Source organism: Malaclemys terrapin, chromosome 1 (genome assembly GCF_027887155.1).
Source record: "Malaclemys terrapin pileata isolate rMalTer1 chromosome 1, rMalTer1.hap1, whole genome shotgun sequence".
Lineage (NCBI taxonomy): Eukaryota > Metazoa > Chordata > Testudines > Emydidae > Malaclemys > Malaclemys terrapin.
Genome location: NC_071505.1, coordinates 234,077,670 through 234,097,354, shown reverse-complemented (window position 1 = coordinate 234,097,354; position 19,685 = coordinate 234,077,670). Strand labels below are relative to the sequence as shown.

General features: G+C 41.7%; 1 protein-coding gene across 3 annotated transcripts in view; it reads right to left on the bottom strand.

Moving 5' to 3' along the window:
* TMEM131 (transmembrane protein 131) overlaps window positions 1-19,685 on the bottom strand; it is a 178,019-nt gene that overhangs the window by 139,972 nt on the left and 18,362 nt on the right. For 2 of the 3 annotated variants that reach the window (XM_054009269.1, XM_054009278.1), the window contains exon 2: window positions 7,252-7,328. In XM_054009269.1, the coding sequence (XP_053865244.1) occupies window positions 7,252-7,328 (77 nt within the window). The remainder of the gene's footprint in view (window positions 1-7,251; window positions 7,329-19,685) is intronic. The other variant, XM_054009260.1, reaches the window with a different exon arrangement.

The window sequence follows — 19,685 nt, the reverse complement described above, 5'->3', positions numbered from 1 at the left end:
AAAGCTCCTAAGCTACCACTGCTTCCCAGGTTTAGATTTCTTTTTAAACCTACTTATACAGTAATTTTCATACACTATTTTAAAACTAAAATTCAAAAGTCACTCCCAGTCATAGATTCATAGATTCTAGGACTGGAAGGGACCTCGAGAGGTCATCGAGTCCAGTCCCCTGCCTGCATGGCAGGACCAAATACTGTCTAGACCATCCCTGATAGACATTTATCTAACCTACTCTTAAATATCTCCAGAGATGGAGATTCCACAACCTCCCTAGGCAATTTATTCCAGTGTTTAACCACCCTGACAGTTAGGAACTTTTTCAGGGTCATGATATACTAGGGATCTTTCATATCCATTCCTGTTTGTTATTAAGGCATGTTTCTAGTACCGGTAGTACAAAAGCTGCTTGCTATGCTGCAGTTGAGCTCTTACAAGGCAACTGTCAAGCTGGTAAGGAACTAACAGTCTCTGCTCCACATTAATGAGCTCTAAGTTAATAAACAGAAGAATTAAATAAAGCATTAATGAATATCTTGATAAAGGTAATAAAAATCAAATATCCTAAATCTGTGAGTTCGCTGAACTAGTGGATTGAGAATTAGTCATTTTTCCCCTGCTCTTTCATCACCTAACTCAGATGAGGTAGTGAAAACATCAGTTGACTCCAGCTGATGCAATCTGTTCTACTGACATTGGCTTTGCAATACTCATTCACTTTTGGGCTCTGTTGATTTTTTTAAAAAACCCTGAAGACTGAAGATAGTAATTTCCTCCATGCAACAAGACAAAATCCAATTTCTGAAATGATTCAAAAAAAGGTTTATGTCAAAACATTTCTCAGGAGCAAAGGTGAAAAACGTGCAGACATTTATACAGTGCACAATCCTAGCACCTCAGAGATTTCCATAATGTCAGGGATTTCAATGATTTACATTATGAAATTGAGATACTATCTTTGGTTTACCAAAAAGTGTAGCAATGTGTGTAAAATACTTCTGTTAAAGCTCTCAAATCACCCACAATTAAAGGAGTGGCAGCATCCTGGTTAAGACACTATAGCCTTTACAAAGGTGGTCTCCAGCCACAGGCTCCTAACTCTTCAGCTTGGTTCTTTTAGCAAGCTGTCCACACTGCAAAGTCACTATATTTCCTGTTAGTTTTTGTCCAGGAGATGCTGAGGACTGAGGCAGTTATGATTACTATACCTTTGGCGCTAAGCAGAATTTACATGAGTCTACTACCAGAGATACTGATTATACATAACTGTACATAGTTATTTTTATTGTTACTTTCCATCCATATGGCCCTTCAATTCCTTCAACTGGTATATGCCAGCCAAGACTTACACCCTTTTACAGTAGCCGGCTTCTGAAAGGAATTCTGCATACCTACAATTATAGCAGAAAAAATAGCCTAGAACTCTTCAGTCAGTATGGATGTCTACACTAGCATTTTTGTAGATATAATTTGTGTTGCTCAGGGTGTAAAAACACACACCCCTGAGCGACATAGTTACACTGACAGAAGCCCCAGTGTGGACAGTGCTATGTTGGTGGGAGAACGTCTCCTGCCGACATAGCTACTGCTGCTCACGGGGGTGATTTAATTATATCAACGGGAGAGAGTGGCTGCATGAGCGATCTTACAGAGGCCCTGCTGCATCGGTCCAGCTGTGCCACTGTAAGCTCTCTAGTGTAAACATGGCCTTAGAGTGAGCTTGAGGTTCTCTTGCCACTTCCTTAATAGTAGAAGAAAGGGTGTATTTATTCTTAAGGAGTAAAATGCACTGCATTAGGAGCAGTACCTAACAGCCATTTAAGGTGAGAAGCGGATCACTAGCCTAGAAGATAACTGCCCTACTTAGAGTGGGTGAGTAAACATTAGACAAATGGGGGGAGGGGGGAGACACACACACACGCCCCCTCTTCTGGATTGCCTCAAGTTTAGAGTAAATCCCTTTCTTAGGGGACAGCAGCCCTTGGCACACTCTTCAAATTTGCTTGTTTGTCAATAGCCATGAAGAGTTTATTCTGAAAGTTAAAAGGTAAGTGTTTATTTGTACTTGTTTTTAAAAATACAGTTTTTTAAAAGATGTGGTAAAGTATCATTCAGCCTAACATAGGGTCACATCTTGTTGACAGACAGCAATTATTGTTTATTTCTATACATCTCCCTTTCCTTGCCCCCAGGTATACATCTCCCTTCTGTAGAGGGAGACATGTTGGCAAACTTTCAGCCAGCTTTTGAATAGCTGCAGAACTGCCAACATCCCTCTTGCACAATTTGATGACTCTGACTTGCTAAATCCTCCTGGACAGGTTTACTTGCGACTTAAGGTAAGTCTTTATTGTGAAAGAAAATTATGGTTAGTGTAGTGTGAAGTTTTCATTTATGTTAGTTACGAATAACTCACAGGTCATGCCAAACAAGGGCCAACAAAAGGTGTAGTACACCACATTTTTTTAAATCTATTATAGAGTGAACAGTTTTAGGAAGTCTACAGCTATAAGCTTCATTATTGGTTAAGTTGTTCACCTCTTGGCAGTCTCCCTTTGTTGCCATGAGAGTATAATATCTTCAAGTGACAAACATGAGTACTATCAAAATTTTGAAGATCAAAAATTATCCTCCCTCTTGAGATTAATTTTAGATTTTAAATTCTGTCGTCTTAAATCATCAAGGTTAGAAATGAATGCTGTAAGGCAGGAAGCCTACAATGACAAATGTCTACTGGTGTAAAGATTTTTCTAGCTATTCAGACCAAAATACTGGGTCAAAAACTTATTCACCCAGGACTGAAAGTTGCCATGCCTGCACAATTTTCAATCCCTGGTTTCACCTGGTCCATGTTTTTTGGAGGAAAAAAAGTTGAAGTTCATTGGTACTTTAAACAGAAGCTATTTGAGAAAGCTTGCAGGTTTGGAATACTGTATATAGTCCCAGAGGACACGGATTTGGATACAGAATGTAGGTGGAGGTGACCAAATCTGCAAAATTAACACAGCTAAAACCCTACCTCTATCATGGACACAATTACCATGCATTAATTCAAGCATATATTCCAATCTAAACTGTTGCACTTAAATCTTCTACGTTGTTCCCTTAAGGCAAGCAGAACATCATACTTGTGCATACTTTAGTAGGTGCGCTTGTTCAGGGAAATCCCCTGGCAGGCCGGGCCGGTTTGTTTACCTGCAGCATCTGCAGGTTTGGCCAATCGCGGCTCCCACTGGCCGCAGTTCGCCGCTCCAGGCCAATGGGGGCAGCGGGAAGTGGCGGCCAGCACATCCCTCAGCCCATGCCTCTTCTTGCAGTCCCCATTGGCCTGGGGCGGCGAACCGCAGCCAGTGGGAGCTGAACCTGAATCGGCCAAACCTGCGGACGCGGCAGGTAAACAAACCGGCCCAGCCCACCAGGGGCTTTCCCTGAACAAGGGGCAGACCGACTTTGAAAACCACTGTTTTAGTACACTCATGCCATAATTCACAGAAAAAATGACTCTCTCCCCTACTTCTCAGCAGCACTTTAATAGCAACCTGCTGCAAGGTCTCTCACTCACCAAGGCTTCTTTACTTTTATAAAATTTGATACAGACTATTACTAATAAATTAGATTTCTATACTCTGTGGGTGACTAACAATTAAAAACAAACTAAACAATTATACTAAGTATTATAAACAAAGATATTTTGACTACATTTTGGCACACCTTTTCCTTGCTTTTGGTGGTCAAAATCTCAGAGTGCAGTAATTTGTAATGGGCTCCCAACTAATATGAATTAGCAGTGTTCTACTGTGAGTGTATTTTCCAGGTATACATACACGTTTTGATCTTAAAATCAACAACAAGACTAGTTTTCCTTTCAGCACCAGTAAATGAAGCAAATTGTGCAACAGTCGGCACTTTTGTAATTTGTCTACTGGATAAGTAAATTCCCTCCGGGGTATAAAAGTTTGCTTCTTACCCTGTGATACGTATCACTTCCTTAAGGAGAGGACACCCAAGAATGTTTGATACAATGTTTCTTAATTCCATTACTGAAGTTCTGCATACAAAATCAGTTATTTTAAATATTATCTGAATGCTGGTATCTGACCTTCAGACAAGCTTTTTTAAAATTCGAAACTTAAGTTATTGCTTTGATTCTCATTCTACAGCATCAGGTGACCCAGAAAAACCTTTCATTTTTACAAGAACTTATTCATAGAGAGGTGAATGCTCAGTTTTGAATAGTGATGCGTAAAAGCACTCGGACAGTGGTGCAGTGTAACACTACAGAAGTAGACACTGCAGAGTTTACAGCTTCCGTAAAAATAACTGTTCTCTGACAAGATATGCAAGTTGAACTTATGATAAATATATTTTCTCTGTTGTGTTGCAATGGATCAGCTAAAATGAGTAACTGACAAACCACCATATTAAAAACTGCAGAACAAGGAGAAAAATAGTTTACTATTATAGCAAGAAAACATCAAAATGAAATAGCTTGAGAGTACAATATACTGTACAATGATAACTCAAAAGAACTGGCCTTTGAACTGTACAAACATTTTGGCCTTTACTCTACTTTTCTATACTATTTTTGCTAAGTACATTTTTAATATAAGAATAAATCATTAAAGTTTTATAGTCAACTTTCAGAGCATGTGAATAAAATTGGACCAGCAACAACCAATGGAAGCCATAGTAAGTTTACTAACTTACAGTTAAAGTTGCTAGAATACAAACTTTATACAAAAACCTATATTGTGAATGTTAGCCCTGCAAATGTTATCTGCACATACATGACAAAAATTCTATGATCATGTACTATTGCTTAAATATATGTTTTCATTTAGATGCAAGCTGCAGTGAGAAAAATCAAGCACTCAATAGAGTTCTTGCCTCATTCACTGTACACACACTTCCCTCATTCATTTAAATGATGCACCTTAGAAAAGTTATAGAAAAATAATTGTAGGCCTGTATTTCAGAAATAGTACATGATCAGGTAATAAGACCTTCATTATAACATACAAGGGTACAGAGATAAGATTGCAGGAACAACTTTGACTGGCATTTTCCAAGTGCTATATCAGGTAACCTGTAAAATGCTAGGAAGTTTGAAATATTTTACAAAGGAAATCAGAGATTGCATATACTTTTGCTAGACATTACCAAATGCCCTGCCCTCAAAAGGTCCATAAACATGAAAAATGGTTCCTGGACAATATTATCTATTGCTAGTGCTACAGTTAAAATACACAAGACCATTACATGATGATAGTGGCATAAGAAAATCTGTCATTACACATTCCAATAACATTATCTCTGAGCCACCTGCTTATGCATCTCACTAATCACTGATGTATGTATATTTTTGACTAAGGTGTATACAATTAGAGATTGATATGATGATAAAGTGCATTAGCAGGTCTGGTGGCTCAGAGATAGTGGCATTAGAATTTGTAGGGTGAATATACACATTCCAATTTAATAACTGAATATATATTTGCTAGTTACTTTTCCTAGTCCTTTGCATTCTTAAACCTCCAAACCCTTAAGCATTAATTATAACAATCTTAATACGTATTTTGTATAAAGGTTATTTCCTCTAATAATCTTAACTGTAATTTGAGATTTTGTTTGCATGCAAGTTTGTATACAGTGTCTTAGCCGTACATATTTGTATTATAGTAATGTATAGGGACCAACAGGGAAGTAATTGTGCTAGATGTTGTCATGAGTACTAGCCCTATTGTATACTTCAGGGTTAATAGCTTTTACAGCTCAGGTGAGCTACAAATTGAGTTTACAATCTCTGTAATCCCGAAACAAATAATTGAGTCAAACCCAGAATTCTAGAGCTCTCAATCTTCACCCAACTTGCAAGCACTACTGGATTTTAAGCTTGTTAACTATCATAAGTACCAAAGGGCTCTCAGTTGTCATGAATTTCATCATCTTCCCAACTGTGCTAGTAACAAATGAGAAATGTGGGACGTGTCTACATGAGGAACTTGCACAAGTTTAGTTTAAGGTATGATTTTAACCTGGTTTATTTAGTTAAACTAGTGCAAACCCTTTGCAAGGACACTTATTTCAGTTTAAACCAGGCTTATTTCTGTTTAACTTAATTCAATTAAAGAATCATTTTAAGCAAGACAGAATTAAGTCACTAAAATCAAAATAAGAGTATCCACACCCTTGTTTTTACCTATTTAAAATTGATTTTAGTTAAACCACACCTTAAGTTAAATGAGTGCAACTTTCTCACGCACACAAGGCCTTGCACATTAGGCAGAGCCCGGTGTATAAATGTAATTATGCACCTGTATACCTTGCCACAAGATTGTGCTCCATAATTTTTTTTAAATGAAATCTTAGACTAGATCTCTACCCATGATGGTTGTGAGGACCTTTAAAATGGATGAAGACAGCCTGAAATGAAAACTTAGAGAAACAAACTACCCTGTTCATCAAGGGTGTTCACACCCAAGTCCGATGACAATTTAAATCTCAACATTAGCAATTTCATTGCTGATCAATTTAGCTGAATCAAGCCAAGGCACTACACTGTTATTTTTGGACATAATGGCAGGTACTAAGGAAGTATACAGAGGGCCAGTTGCCATCAAAAGGTTGCAGGAGCAAGAAACAAGGAACTCAAACAGCCCTGCCAAATGCAAAGGAATCTAAGCTACTATCGCTTAAGCTCAACTGATGGCAGTAAAGGTAGGAGTGCTAGCACAAACAAGGTACTGGCAGCCAATGGTGTATTAAGCCTTGTCAGAGTAGGTGCACATGACATAGGGATCGATAACAGTGCCTAAAAACAATGGCAGCTACCTAGAAACCTCTTTACGCTAATGGTCCCTTTCACCCCTGTCCCACTCACTCTGCTACCACTAATGGGCTGAGAAAAAGTGGTAGTAATGGTGGGAAATTTTAGCAAAAGTTATGCCTAGTGTATACACAGACTTTGCGATGCCCTTATCTAATGTTCCATTCAAAGGAATAATACTGCTCAGACAATGCAGTTTAATTATTCATCAGCTTGCAGCAAGACAATAGAAAAAATATCATGCTGAAGATTTCATAAAGTCAGTTAAGAAAATCCACAGTTTTAGTCGTACTTCCTAATTTACTTAAATCAAGATCCACTAAACCAAAAGACATTGAATGCAGCTAGCACGTTAAAAAAAGGGATGAAAGTTACAGAAGTGATAAAAGACAGAGGTGAGCTAAAACTTTAAACTGATAGGGTCTTACTTTATGACTGTTTACCTGCAATAAGCCTCCTTCATTGAAGCGTAGCACTTCTATTATGCTATCCGACTGGATGAAAGCTGTGAAGTAAAGGGAAAGCTAGTTACTGACAGAAATATTCTTAACCCCATAACATTAACAAACATAACTGGAAGCATTATATTTGCCTTGCACAAACAGTTTATGAAAGCTACTGTTACTTAAGTTACATGAGTACCCAGCTCCCCCTGCCCCCACCCATGAAAATCCCAGACTTTTGCTATGAAAGATGAGGGGCAACAACAAAAGCTTCAATACCATATCTTAGTGACTAATTGATTATCCCACCAGAGATGCACAGCTCAATTCCAAGTTCTCTATGCAAGCACCACATTTGTCTATGTTCTGAATCCAATTTTTCTAGTATAACTGAAGGACTGGTTGAATTAAAAGTCAGCTATTCATCCAAGTTGCTTATTCATGAAGGAAGCACGAGCATGACAGTATTGTAGCTGATTAGCTATTTTTAATCAATAAGCATCAGTAGTGAATATCATGGTCAAACACTGAAATATTACCCTAAATGGTAACTGAGCATCATTCTTTAATTTCTAGTTTAAAACTGACTAGAACTCAACTACTTCAATTGTCTGCCTTACTTTTGACTTCCATTATATCCTAAAAGATTTTAGAATAGTGAATAACAGTGTATTACAGCTGTCATATATCAGCAAAGTTCAAGACAAAAAATACTCAAATACTTGAGGTTCATTTCATATCAGCAGTAGAGCAAAGTTGAAACATTTTTTCCAATAACACTTTACTGGCTTATCAAAATCTAAACATTTTGTGGAACCTGACTTAGACAAACTTCTGATGGAACCCTGCCTGGTCTCCTCCTAGCTCATCCACTTAGTTCTAGGGCAGGGGTTCTCAAACTGGGGGTCGGGACCCCTCAGGGGGTCACGAGGTTATTACAGGGGGATCGCAAGCTATCAACCTCCACCTCAAATCCTGCTTTGCCTCCAGCATTTATAATGGTGTTAAATATATAAAAAAGTGTTTTTAATTTATAAGGGGGAGTCACTCTCAGAGACTTGCTATGTGAAAGGGGTCACCAGTAAAGTTTGAGAGCCACTGTTCTAGGGCAACCCTGCTATGCAGAGTGCCTTGGAATTGGGGACCACGGGGCTACCTGGATCCACTGACTCACTGTGAGTCGGGGAGCCCCAACTCCCAAGGCCCTTGGTAGCCTGGAGCACAGCAAGCACTCCCAGGCTCCTGGCTCCCCTTCTGCTCACTGGCTGAGCCTCAGAGCTTGGGAGGCAGTGCTCCTAGGGCTTCCCGTTCCTGGCTCCTGGTCAGCCCAACAGGCCTACTAAGGAGGATCTGGGACTTCCAGGCTTTCTGGGTCCAAGGCAGCCCATCAGGGGGCCACTAGGGAGTCAGGAACTCTGTAAACCCTGACAACTGCTGACTGAAATTAATAAATTATCAGTTTCACTGCCACTCACAGAAGCTAGTCAGTGGTTGAATTGATCGGACTAACAATTTGAGTCAGCAGCTGCCAGGGCTTCCAGGGTCACTACCTTCATGGCAGCTAAGCAGGTGGGCAGCTGGAGATGCCAGGGAGCATATTTCATTTCAGAATAATTGCATTTCAGTATTTCCAAAATGGAAAAAAATTGCCAAGTTTCAGTTCTGTGATTTTAAATTGTGGTTTTTCATCCCATTTGGAACAAAAAAAATAATTAAAAACCTCAAATTTGTGCAGAACTGAAGTTTGGTTTCCCAATCAGCTCTAACCAGAAGATTGATTTGCTTTCCATAGAGCTAAGGAAAAGATATTACACTGGATGCCGGGGGGAGAGGGGGGCAATTCTCTTAAGGTGGCGGCATTTAATTAACTTTTTAGCCCCAACACTGGCCAGCTCCCTTCAAAGTTTGATTCACTGCACAATATTCAGCCACTGTGGCCAAGGGAGAGAAGTCAGCCCTGATCTATAGAGTGTTGCTGCTAGACCACTGAGGCAGCTTTCTTGGCCCCTTCCCTTCTGTTTCAGCAGCTAAAGCAAAAGATACCATTATCCAACTTATTTATTCAATCTAATTATGGAGTTTAGTTTATAAAAAGTCTCAGAGGTCTAGTCTATAAATATAGTGCTATGTAAAAAGTAGTACTTTAATGTACTCTTTAGAGCCCTTTTAGCTAATTTTGCTATCAAAATACTGTTTTTCTTCACAGTGCAGTTAGGAACATAAGAATGGCCATACGGAGTCAGACCAAAGGTCCATCCAGCTCAGTATCCTGTCTGCCAACAGCGGCCATTGCCAGGTGCCCCAGTGGGAATGAACCTAACACGTAATGATCAAGTGATCTCTCTCTTGCCACCCATCTCCACCATCTGACAAACAGAGGCAAGGGACACCATTCCTTACCCATCCTGGCTAATAGCCATTAATGGACTTAACCTCCATGAATTTATCTAGTTCTCTTTTAAACCCTGTTATAGACCTAGCCTTTTCAACCTCCTCAGGCAAGGAGTTCCACAAGTTGACCGTGCGCTGTGTGAAGAAGAACTTCCTTTTATTTGTTTTAAACCTGCTGCCCATTAATTTCATTTGGTGGCCCCTAGTTCTTATATTATGGGAACAAGTAAATAACTTTTCCTTATTCATTTTCTCCACATGTCAATCATATCCTCTTTTAGTCTCCTCTTTTCCAAGCTGAAAAAGTCCTAATTTCTTTAATCTCTCCTCATATGGGACCCATTCCAAACCCCTAATCATTTTAGTTGCCTTCTCTGAACCTTTCTAATGCCAGTATATCTTTTTTGAGATGCGGAGCCCACATCTGTACGCAGTATTCAAGATGTGGACATACCATGGATTTATATAAGGGTAATAAGATATTCTTCATTGGATTCTCTAACCCCTTTTTAATGATTCCTAACATCCTGTTTGCTTTTTCGGCTGCTGCTCTTCTCTTATGGAAGATAGAATCTACTCTACACTGCCTTGCACATTGACAATATTTTGCATACCAATTACAGAATCTTTATTATTATTAATAACAGAAAGAACAGTTTGCTTTTGAGTTCACAGGCTGAGTTTATAAACTTTGCAGTTAGAAAAAACATTTTTTTTTACTTGTAAAGTGAGAAGAGGATACAGAACCCCAGGATGTCATTTTACAGCATTGCTTTGTCAGCCTCCAAACTTTAGAACTCAAAAGCAAAGTTTCAAATACAAGGCTGCAAATACAGCCCCACTCATCCTGGTATGCTTCAATATTATGTGGGGCTCCAAATAGTTAATCTTAGCGTAAACATTCTGCAGTATCTTAACAGTGGCATTAGTGGGAACAGGTCATTCCAGCGTCAATCTTCGCTTTGAATTAGCTTGCTTTTGTGTATTTGAATTACAACCTTAATGTTTTCCAAACACTCCTGTGTAGATCAATTAAGTTATGTTAAATATGCAAACAAAAAAAGAAGTTTTCTTAATCTATTAACTGTTTTGTATTACAGAGTGCCTATCCTAGCAATCAAGCACTTACTCACAACATTACAAACTACATAGAAAAAAACATCAAACAAGATCCATTTAATTTAGCTCCTGTATCATAACATCAAGCTCATTAGGACTTGGGCTCTGAATCCCAAATTGCAAAGTCAGTGGAATCTCAACTGAGAAATTACAGCCATCAGTCCTAGAAAGTTTAATCCTAGTAACTCAGAACATGAGTCTTCCAGTCAAACTAATTGCCAACACAAGTATAATAGACAAGTTCTCAAGTAACCCATTATTTTTTACTTCTATATGTCTTGAACCCACCCAGGCCATCCAGGACTTTAAAGGTGAGGTGCAATGGAAGTAGTGAGTAGAAAAAAGATAGCATTGACAGAAAAGGTTTTTTTTATTAGTCCATTTTTAACCACAATATCAAGAATTTTAGATCTGGTCTTCAATACTTGACCCAGAAATTTATCCTGGAGAACTTCATGTAGATTTGGAACTCTATGTCTGCAACTGAGGGACAAAGTGAGAGATCGGGCTGGGCTGAATCTTTAGCAAAGAGATCCATCACTCCCCCTCTACAATTAAGTATTTGAGTTACATCTGTGTTTTAAAAAACTGTTATAAGAATTTGTGAATAAGAACATTCCTTCCCCTCAATCGAGTTTTAGTTGCTTGTTATCTGTGACATCATAAATCTATAAATTCTCCAGTTGTAAAGTCTTTGGGGCGGGGAAAAAACAGGGTAGATAGGACTTGAGTATAATGTAACATATGCTGGAACACTCACCTCCCATTAAAATACCACTTTCACACCTTCTACATACATCATAACTCAGCAAAAGAGGCAAAGAGCTCTTCCCACCCCACCCCCCCCCCCGCTCCCCAACGAATGTGCCACTTAAAAATCAGAGGTCCTAAACTGCATGGTGAAATGACTGTAGCTCAGGAGGTTCAAATTCGTAAACAAAGAATGTACTTTTCCAAAAGTCACTACTGTAACTTAACACACAGCAACTCATACACTATAACTATGTCAGAGTCCTACGACCAAGCAACTTGAGTGCAGACAGCTCTCCTGTAAAACCCACAAGCTTCCTCAGCCACTCTCCAAGTCATTTTTGTATTTCATATATCTTAAGCCTTCTGAAAAAACTGGTGCTTTGTGTTTAAGTGAGTGATTGTTTTAAATAAAAGTGCCCTTCATCATTATATCACTTTGCAAGACATGTTTTCAGAGAGCAAGTGACAGTTAGAACTAGGCGAAGTCACGGCCAGCAGCCAAGCTCTGCAGCGGTGCTTCACAGCAGTAGTGGCTCTTAAGGCAGCCAGTGGTTAAGCTTCTGTGGTTAAACCTTTTATTTTAGGTGACATACTCACTGACTCTCAAGCCTTTGTTTCCATTTTCATAAAAGCAAAATTTGAGTGGATAACTGCAGCTTAATAACATTAAATTTGTGTTGCATGTAACTTCTCAGACTCCCACTCAGATTGAAGTCACTAAATTCAGATGAGGAGTCTGGGAAGCTGTATTTTAAAAACAGGGATTTGAAGCAATCAAATTTTTTAATTGCTCTGCTCCGGCTCCACTCCAGCTCCGGGCAAAAACCTACTGGTCCGCGCTCCAGCTCCGGGCTCCGCTCCAAAGCCATTTTAAAATTTCCTTTACAGACAGCTTGCCCATTTTTTCCCTGGCCAGGGAAAGTCTCCTGTAAAGTAGATAACTGCACATCACTGACAGAAGTGATGTCATAAGCAATAGCAGCTAGTAAAAGTCTGGTAGGCCATATATGCTGGCTGTTTAGTGATATGCTTCAAGATGCAACCTCAAAAAATTGAATTCTTCATTTAAGACAGCTTTCCTATTAAGCAACTTTTTTTTGTCTTCCTTACTATTCATGCACCTCAAGTCACTCAAATATCTTTCTTCTAAGTTAACTTTCTACTGTCCCATCAATCCTTTTACAGAGAAACTGAAATAATCTACTATCATTCATAGCAACTGATTGTGATGTTACTGGAAAAGAAAAGAAAAAACACACAGGGAGAATGTTATGCATATACATAAACATCTTAATAAATCTCTAAACATTTGAAAAATCTAGTAGTCTAACAGTTAAATATACATAATATCTGTCAGAGCAAAGACATTATCTTTGCACAAGTGTGCATTAACATTCAGTTGGACAACATAATTTTGATCCAAGGTTATTATACTAGAAGTTGCTTTATGAACACTTCAGTAATGAGACATGAATTTCTGTTCAGTAAATAATGTTGAAGAAAGAAAGTTCATCAAGCTAGTTTAGCAAATATGCTGTTGCATGTGTGATTATTTAAATTCCACTCTTTTCCACAGCTTGGAACAGTCATTTCTGAAGTGTAAAACTTTAAGAACAAATGTTAAAACAAGACATGCTCAACCACCAGACACTCATTTTGGTGACAGCTGCCAGACACTGAAATATTACAGTGATGAGGCCCATAAAAGTACCTAGATGGTCAAAAGAACAGGAGTACTCGTGGCACCTTAGGCCTTGGTTACACTCGCGGATTCACAGCGCTGCCGAGGGGAATAGCTTGCAGCGCTGCGAGCGAGCGTGCAGCGCTGCAGGCGCTGATTACACTGGCGCTTTACAGTGCTGCACTCAGGGGGGGTGTTTTTTCACACCCCAAGCGCAGCAAGTGCAGCGCTGTGAATTGCCAGTGTAGCCAAGGCCTTAGAGACTAACAAATTTATTTGAGCATAAGCTTTCGTGGGCTACAACCCACTTCTTCGGATACTGTAGCCCATGAAAGCTTATGCTCAAATAAATTTGTTAGTCTCTAAGGTGCCACAAGTACTCCTGTTCTTTTTGCAGATACAGACTAACACAGCTGCTATTCTGAAACCTAGATGGTCAGAAAGTCATTCCTTTTACTTCCCTCTAGCTTCATCTTCCCTTGTCATGTCGCATGTTTAGACGGTACACTCTTTGGGTCAGGAACCATGGTGTTTTTTAATTGTAAGGTCCTAGCTTATTTTGAAGTATGGTAAAAACAAGTAATTTCTTGCCTATGCCACCATCCTTCAGGTTGATACAGCCACAGGCAGCACTATCCAACACCACCAACCAACCTCTTGTTTCCTGCCTCAAGTCAAGTGTGTAGGAGTTAAGACAAATATGCATGTGAATATATTTTTCTTCTCTCATTCCCTATTAAGGAAATACCATTAACCAAGTACAGATAGTCTTCAGCCCAGTACAAAAGAACAAAACATGCTTGGGTCTGGGACACAAATAATACAGATCTACAGTGCATCAGATAACCAAAAGAAGGGTTAATTTGAAAACAAAAAACCCTCCAAAACAAGGTGGCACTTAGCACCATAACTTCCTAACCAACACCAGAAAGTTATAAAGATGTACTGTGCAACCGATATACTAAACTGAATAAGTTCATATTCAGCCAAACAGCCCTAAAATCTACCATGCCTCCTGGTGCCTAAAGACAGCAATTTACTTTACTTTTTGGTCTCCGTGATCTAAATAAATGAGGCAAAGGATGACAAAAAGAGATGTAGTAAATACAAGCAGAGTAATTAAAGTAATGGTAGGCAGGCATCATGTTAGTTCCACCTTTTATTTTTATGTTAGGAAGAAGAATTGCTCAGTGTTTTTTAAAATATTTCTTTATGTATTCATAAAATCAGTGTCTCCCCTCAGTCTTTTTTTAGAATGACTACGCTCCCAATTGTAAACCTTTCCCTTATGAGTCTTATTTATGAAACCTGTTACCATCTGTTCTCTGAATTATCTTCAAATTTGTTTGTCACTTTGGAAGTGTGATGCCTAACTTACCAAAATGGGTAAAAGTCAATGATTTTTTTAAAAAAAAATAATCTTTTGTACTCTACATTAATTTTTAATTTAATTTTCCAACCCACTCTGTGCCTAAGCTCACTACGAGTTTATTATAACCATGAACCAATTACAATATGCTCAATAATGTCATTCACTGTATATCTATGTGATTGTCATTATATCAAGATTCATAACATGTATTCGTACACGTTAGTGTGTTAGTAGACTAGGACTGGATGAGTAAGTTTTATAGCCTTGACTGTATCTGACACAAAGAAATAGACTACGTATAAAAATTGAGACCACTCAATTCGAAAAGACACCACAGATTTTTTTTAAAAAACAACTTATTTGGTTCAGATGAGTCACAAAGTGCAATTTGTCTTGCTCAGATGAAACACTGAGATTTTCTGACAAAGTTATAGTCCACCCAACAGAACATTACTAATAGGATGATGGATAACCTATGAGAAGGAAATTGAGCAGCATGTGGAATACTTGAGGGGGAAAAGCAATATGTTTTAATAAATGGCTAATATATGCAGTGATAGGGAAGGAGTAGGAAAACAAGATAGGAGTTTGCACTTGGGAGAAATGGACAGCATGCCATGAAACTTATACATAGGATATATGACTGCCATGCTCACTCAGTGCAACTTTTCATAAAAATCTTAGACATCCCAAGAATAACAGAAAATAGTGTTGAAAGTTGTATGCTTTCAGTAATAACCACTTTTCATCAGTTTCACTGGAGAACGGAAGCTTATTCTGCCACAAGAGAGACAGATAAATTAGGCAGCTGATTACTGCAAGCTGTTCAAAAAAGGCCAACTCTCATTAGAGATGAACCAACTGATTCAAGTAACACAAAAACCATCCTGAACTTCTATCCATCTCCTAAAACATGATATTTTGGGTTGAGAATTCAGAACGTCACTCCTCCCCTACAGACCCCATCACCTCACATAGTGTCCTAGGGGCAGAAAAGGACCAGCCAGCTGTCCCTTTCAAACTACCTGTTCTTGCTGATTGTGTAGCCAGATGACCTGCTTTCTTCCTTTCCTTTGCAGAGGTCTGTGCACAGATAAAATAAAATCTTCTCTAAAGGGAGTCTAGATGGAACCATCAGGGCCAAGGTTATAAATACACATTTAAGAGAGAAGCACAGACCACCTGCAAAACATCCACGGGGAACTGGACTGAGACCAAAAACTCATGTCACATAGAAACTTTCATTTTCTCTTTTCACTTCCCCATCACCTTAAACGCCCCCTCCCTCAGCAAAGGGCTAACACTCGCATGGAAAATACTCAGTGACAGTTAAACCATCTACAGCTGAAGTAGAGATCTTATACAAGACTAAAAGTGCACCAACCAAATAAACAAACATATATACACACATGCAAACAGATTAAGCTAAATTGGAAACAAAGTAACTTTTGTTGAATAATTAAGAACAATGTGTTTGTTTTGTGCTAGCCTTATCACAATTTGTAAATATTAGTTTTAAAACTCAAGACAGAAAAACACTGAGACAGAGCAGGACAGACACCTTTTGCTATTCCTTCTTATACAAAAAGAACAGGAGTACTTGTGGCACCCTAGAGACTAACAAATTTATTTGAGCATAAGCTTTCGTGGGCTACAGCCCACTTCTTCGGATGCTGTAGCCCACGAAAGCTTATGTTCAAATAAATTTGTTAGTCTCTAAGGTGCCACAAGTTCTCCTGTTCTTTTTGCGGATACAGACTAACACGGCTGCTATTCTGAAACCTTTTTATACAGTAGCTCTTTACTTCAGTGAATGCTTTCCGGGAGTTGTTACGTGATTTATTTTTCCTGTAGCTGGACATGGATTTTATCCACTTGTCTCATCCACTTTTAGTTTAGCTTTGCAGCGGGGTTTGCTTTAGTAGTTCAATTAGTAAAGTCCTGGTTTTGAAAGCCAGCCAAAAATAGAAGGTGCCAACACACTCCTGATTCACACAGGCGATGGACAAGAGCACTTTGACCTAGCCTGGAAGAATGGAAGTGAGTCAGCCTCAGGCCCTGTTCAAACAGACCCTAGCCTAGGGCACCTGTCACGTTTCAAGAGCTAAAAATAGCATACCAAGGTTTCTCTTCAAAGAGAGCAAGAAATTCCACTAACATGATGTGCTGGGCAAAAAAGAGTTTGCAAGGAACTATGTATGCCTACTAGTAGAAAGAGATTAAGTGCTCTCACTGAAGGTTACCCATGCTTACAAGATATTTTGTTCGAATGCACAGACTACCCCTACTGCCGATGTACAACATTGATGGGACTCCTGTCCGGGAGTGTGCGAGTCGTATGTGACTAGGTACAGCTGCTGGTGAGCCTGGTGCCTGTCCCAGTAGGCAGGGCTGGGGGCGGCACAACCACACCGGAGGAGCTGCCCAGGCTGGACGCTGGCTCCTGCAAGCAGCAGCCCGACATGCTGCTGCTTTAACCGCTGTGGTTCCTGGCCCAGTTGCTGGCTGTGGCCCTGATGGTCTCACTCATTGTCACTAGAACCCTGCAGCTCTGTGGATGTAACCTTTTGTATCTGCGCAGGGCTCTAGCTTTTTCCTTCTTATGCATCACCACAAGTAGTAAGGCTCAGTAACCTAAATTAGGCCTTCAGTTATACCTCTGACAATCTATTGTTTTCATTTGCACAGTTATAACTGATTGTAACTAATGTTGAAACAGAGTTACTCACAACCTATCCTTTGCCCCATCCTCCCCAGTTAGGGTTGCCAGGTGGCCAGTTTTTGACCAGAAAGTCCAGTCCAAAAGGGGATCTGGCAGTCTCCAGTCAGTACTGATGACCAGACACTAAAAGTTGGTTACCAGAGTAACTACAATCAGCCTCCCCATCAAGACGGAAGAGCAGCAGCTGCTACCTGGAGGATAAGCTTTCATGGGTAAATAAATCTGTTAGTCTTTAAGGTGCCACCAGACTACCTGGAGGAGCTACTCAGTTGCTGACAGAGAGAACTGGCTCCCAGACACAAAGTTCCAGACTCCGGTGGAGAGGAAGGTACCAGAACCACCACTGCCTGGGGGAGAGGAAATCATGTCTACCCCCTCAGCCTGTGCCCCAAGTGCCCCCCCAGCCCCTCACTCCAGAGATTGACCTTCCCGCAATTCCTCCTGGCCCCTCGCTTCAGGGACTGACCTCCCCATTGTGCCCCAATTGCCCCTAGCCCCTCGCTCCTTTTCTAAGTCAGAGCCCGACCGCGCTGTCCTAATTGGGCAGGCGGGCAAGCTCCACATCAGCTCCTCCCAGCCCAGCTCTGTAGGCAGCAGGTGAGTCCTGGGATTGGGGGGCAGAGTGAGCGATGGGGGTGTGTGGGAAATTCCGGGGAAGAGGCAGAGCAGGGGACGGGGCAAGGGTGTCCAGTTTTCAGCGATTAGAAAGTTAGCAACCTTAACTCCCCCCTCCCCCATCCCAATTCTCAAATTCTGGACAACCTAATTGAGGCCTGCAGCAATCCAAGGCCTAACCAAAGCCTCCAGCTCCATACAAGCTACTCAGTGAGAGATTGGGTCTCCCTGGGAATCCAAGCTCTTTACCATCTACTCATAACCTCTGCAGGCTCAGAAGACCCAACCACCAACCCACAATAATTCTATCTTTACGTAGGGTTGCCATATTTCCACAATCAAAAAAAAGAGAGGACACCGGGGTGAGGGGAGCCCCGCCCTAGCCCCGCCCCCATCCACTCCCTCCCACTTCCCACCCCCTGACTGCCCCCCTCAGAATCCCCAACCCTCTCTGCTTCTTGTCCCCTGACTGCCCCCTCCTGAGAACCCCCCATCCTAACTGTCCCCCTAGGACCCTACCTGTCCCCTGACTGCCCCGACCCTTATGGGTGGCAGGTTTGTAGAAATTTTGATGGTGCCCAGAACCCGCCCCCCGCACCTGCCTAAGGCTCTGGGAGGGGGGTTGGGTGGAGGGAGAAGGAGTGGGGTGCAGGTCCTGGGCTGGGGATTAGGGTGCAGGAGGGGTGCAGGCTCCGGGATCGAGTTTGGGTGCTGGGTGCAGGCTCCGGGCTGGGGCAGAGGGTGAGTGTGCAGGAGGGGGTGAGGGGTGCAGGCTCTGGGGTGGAGTTTGGGGGTGGGAAGTGGTGTAAAGGAAGGGGGTGCAGGCTTTGGGAGGGAGTTTGAGGACAGGAGGGGGTGTGTGGGAAGGGGGAGGGAGTTTGGGTATAGGAGGGGATGCAGGGGTGAGGGCTGTGGGTCTGAGGATGAGGGTTTCATGATGCAGGAGGGGGCTCAGGGCTGGGGCAGAGGATTAGGGTGCAGGGGGATAAGGGCTGGGGATGAGGGGTTTGGGGCGTTGGAGAGGCTCAGGGCTAGGGTGGAAGGGCAGCCTGCCTTGCCATTAGTGGATGGGGGGCACTAGGACCCTGGAGCAGCAGACAGCAGTTGCTGCCGGGAAGGCGTAGGAATGTGCTACTTGGGCAGCACAAGCAGGCAGGGGAGAGGAGCGCACTGCTTTCTTTCAGACAGGGACGGGGGGGACCCACGGGGGGGGGGCGGGGCGGCAGGTGGAGTCCGGGGCCCACTCCAGGCAGGGCCGGGGGAGAGACCCAGCTCGAAATATTGCTGGAGCAGGGCCCCCGGCCCTGGATATTGCTGGAGCTTGAGCACCACAGAAGAATATAACCCATCGCCCCCCCCACCCCATATTCACCACCCTCCCCCTGCTCCCTGACTGCCTCCCGGGACTCCCCTTACCATGCCCATGCCGGTCAGTTGCTGGCTCCACGTGTAGGCAAAACACGCTGCCGGTGGAGCTGTGTGTGTGGTTACACCCGGCTGCAGGCAGCATGGGGGGAGTAGGGGAGGGGCTCTGGCTGCTGGAGGCCAATGGGAGCGGCGCAATCAGGCCCAGCCGCCCAATCAGCCGCGCCACACTCTGATGGAAGGGAGGGAGGGGAGGGGGAAAAAATCACGGACCTTTTAACCTTGTTACCAATTCCTCCTGGACGACTATTTAAAGACGCAAGAGCCGGACATGTCCGGGGAAATACGGACGGATGGTAACCCTATCTTTATGTGAGGATTCTCACCACTAGTGCCAGTAC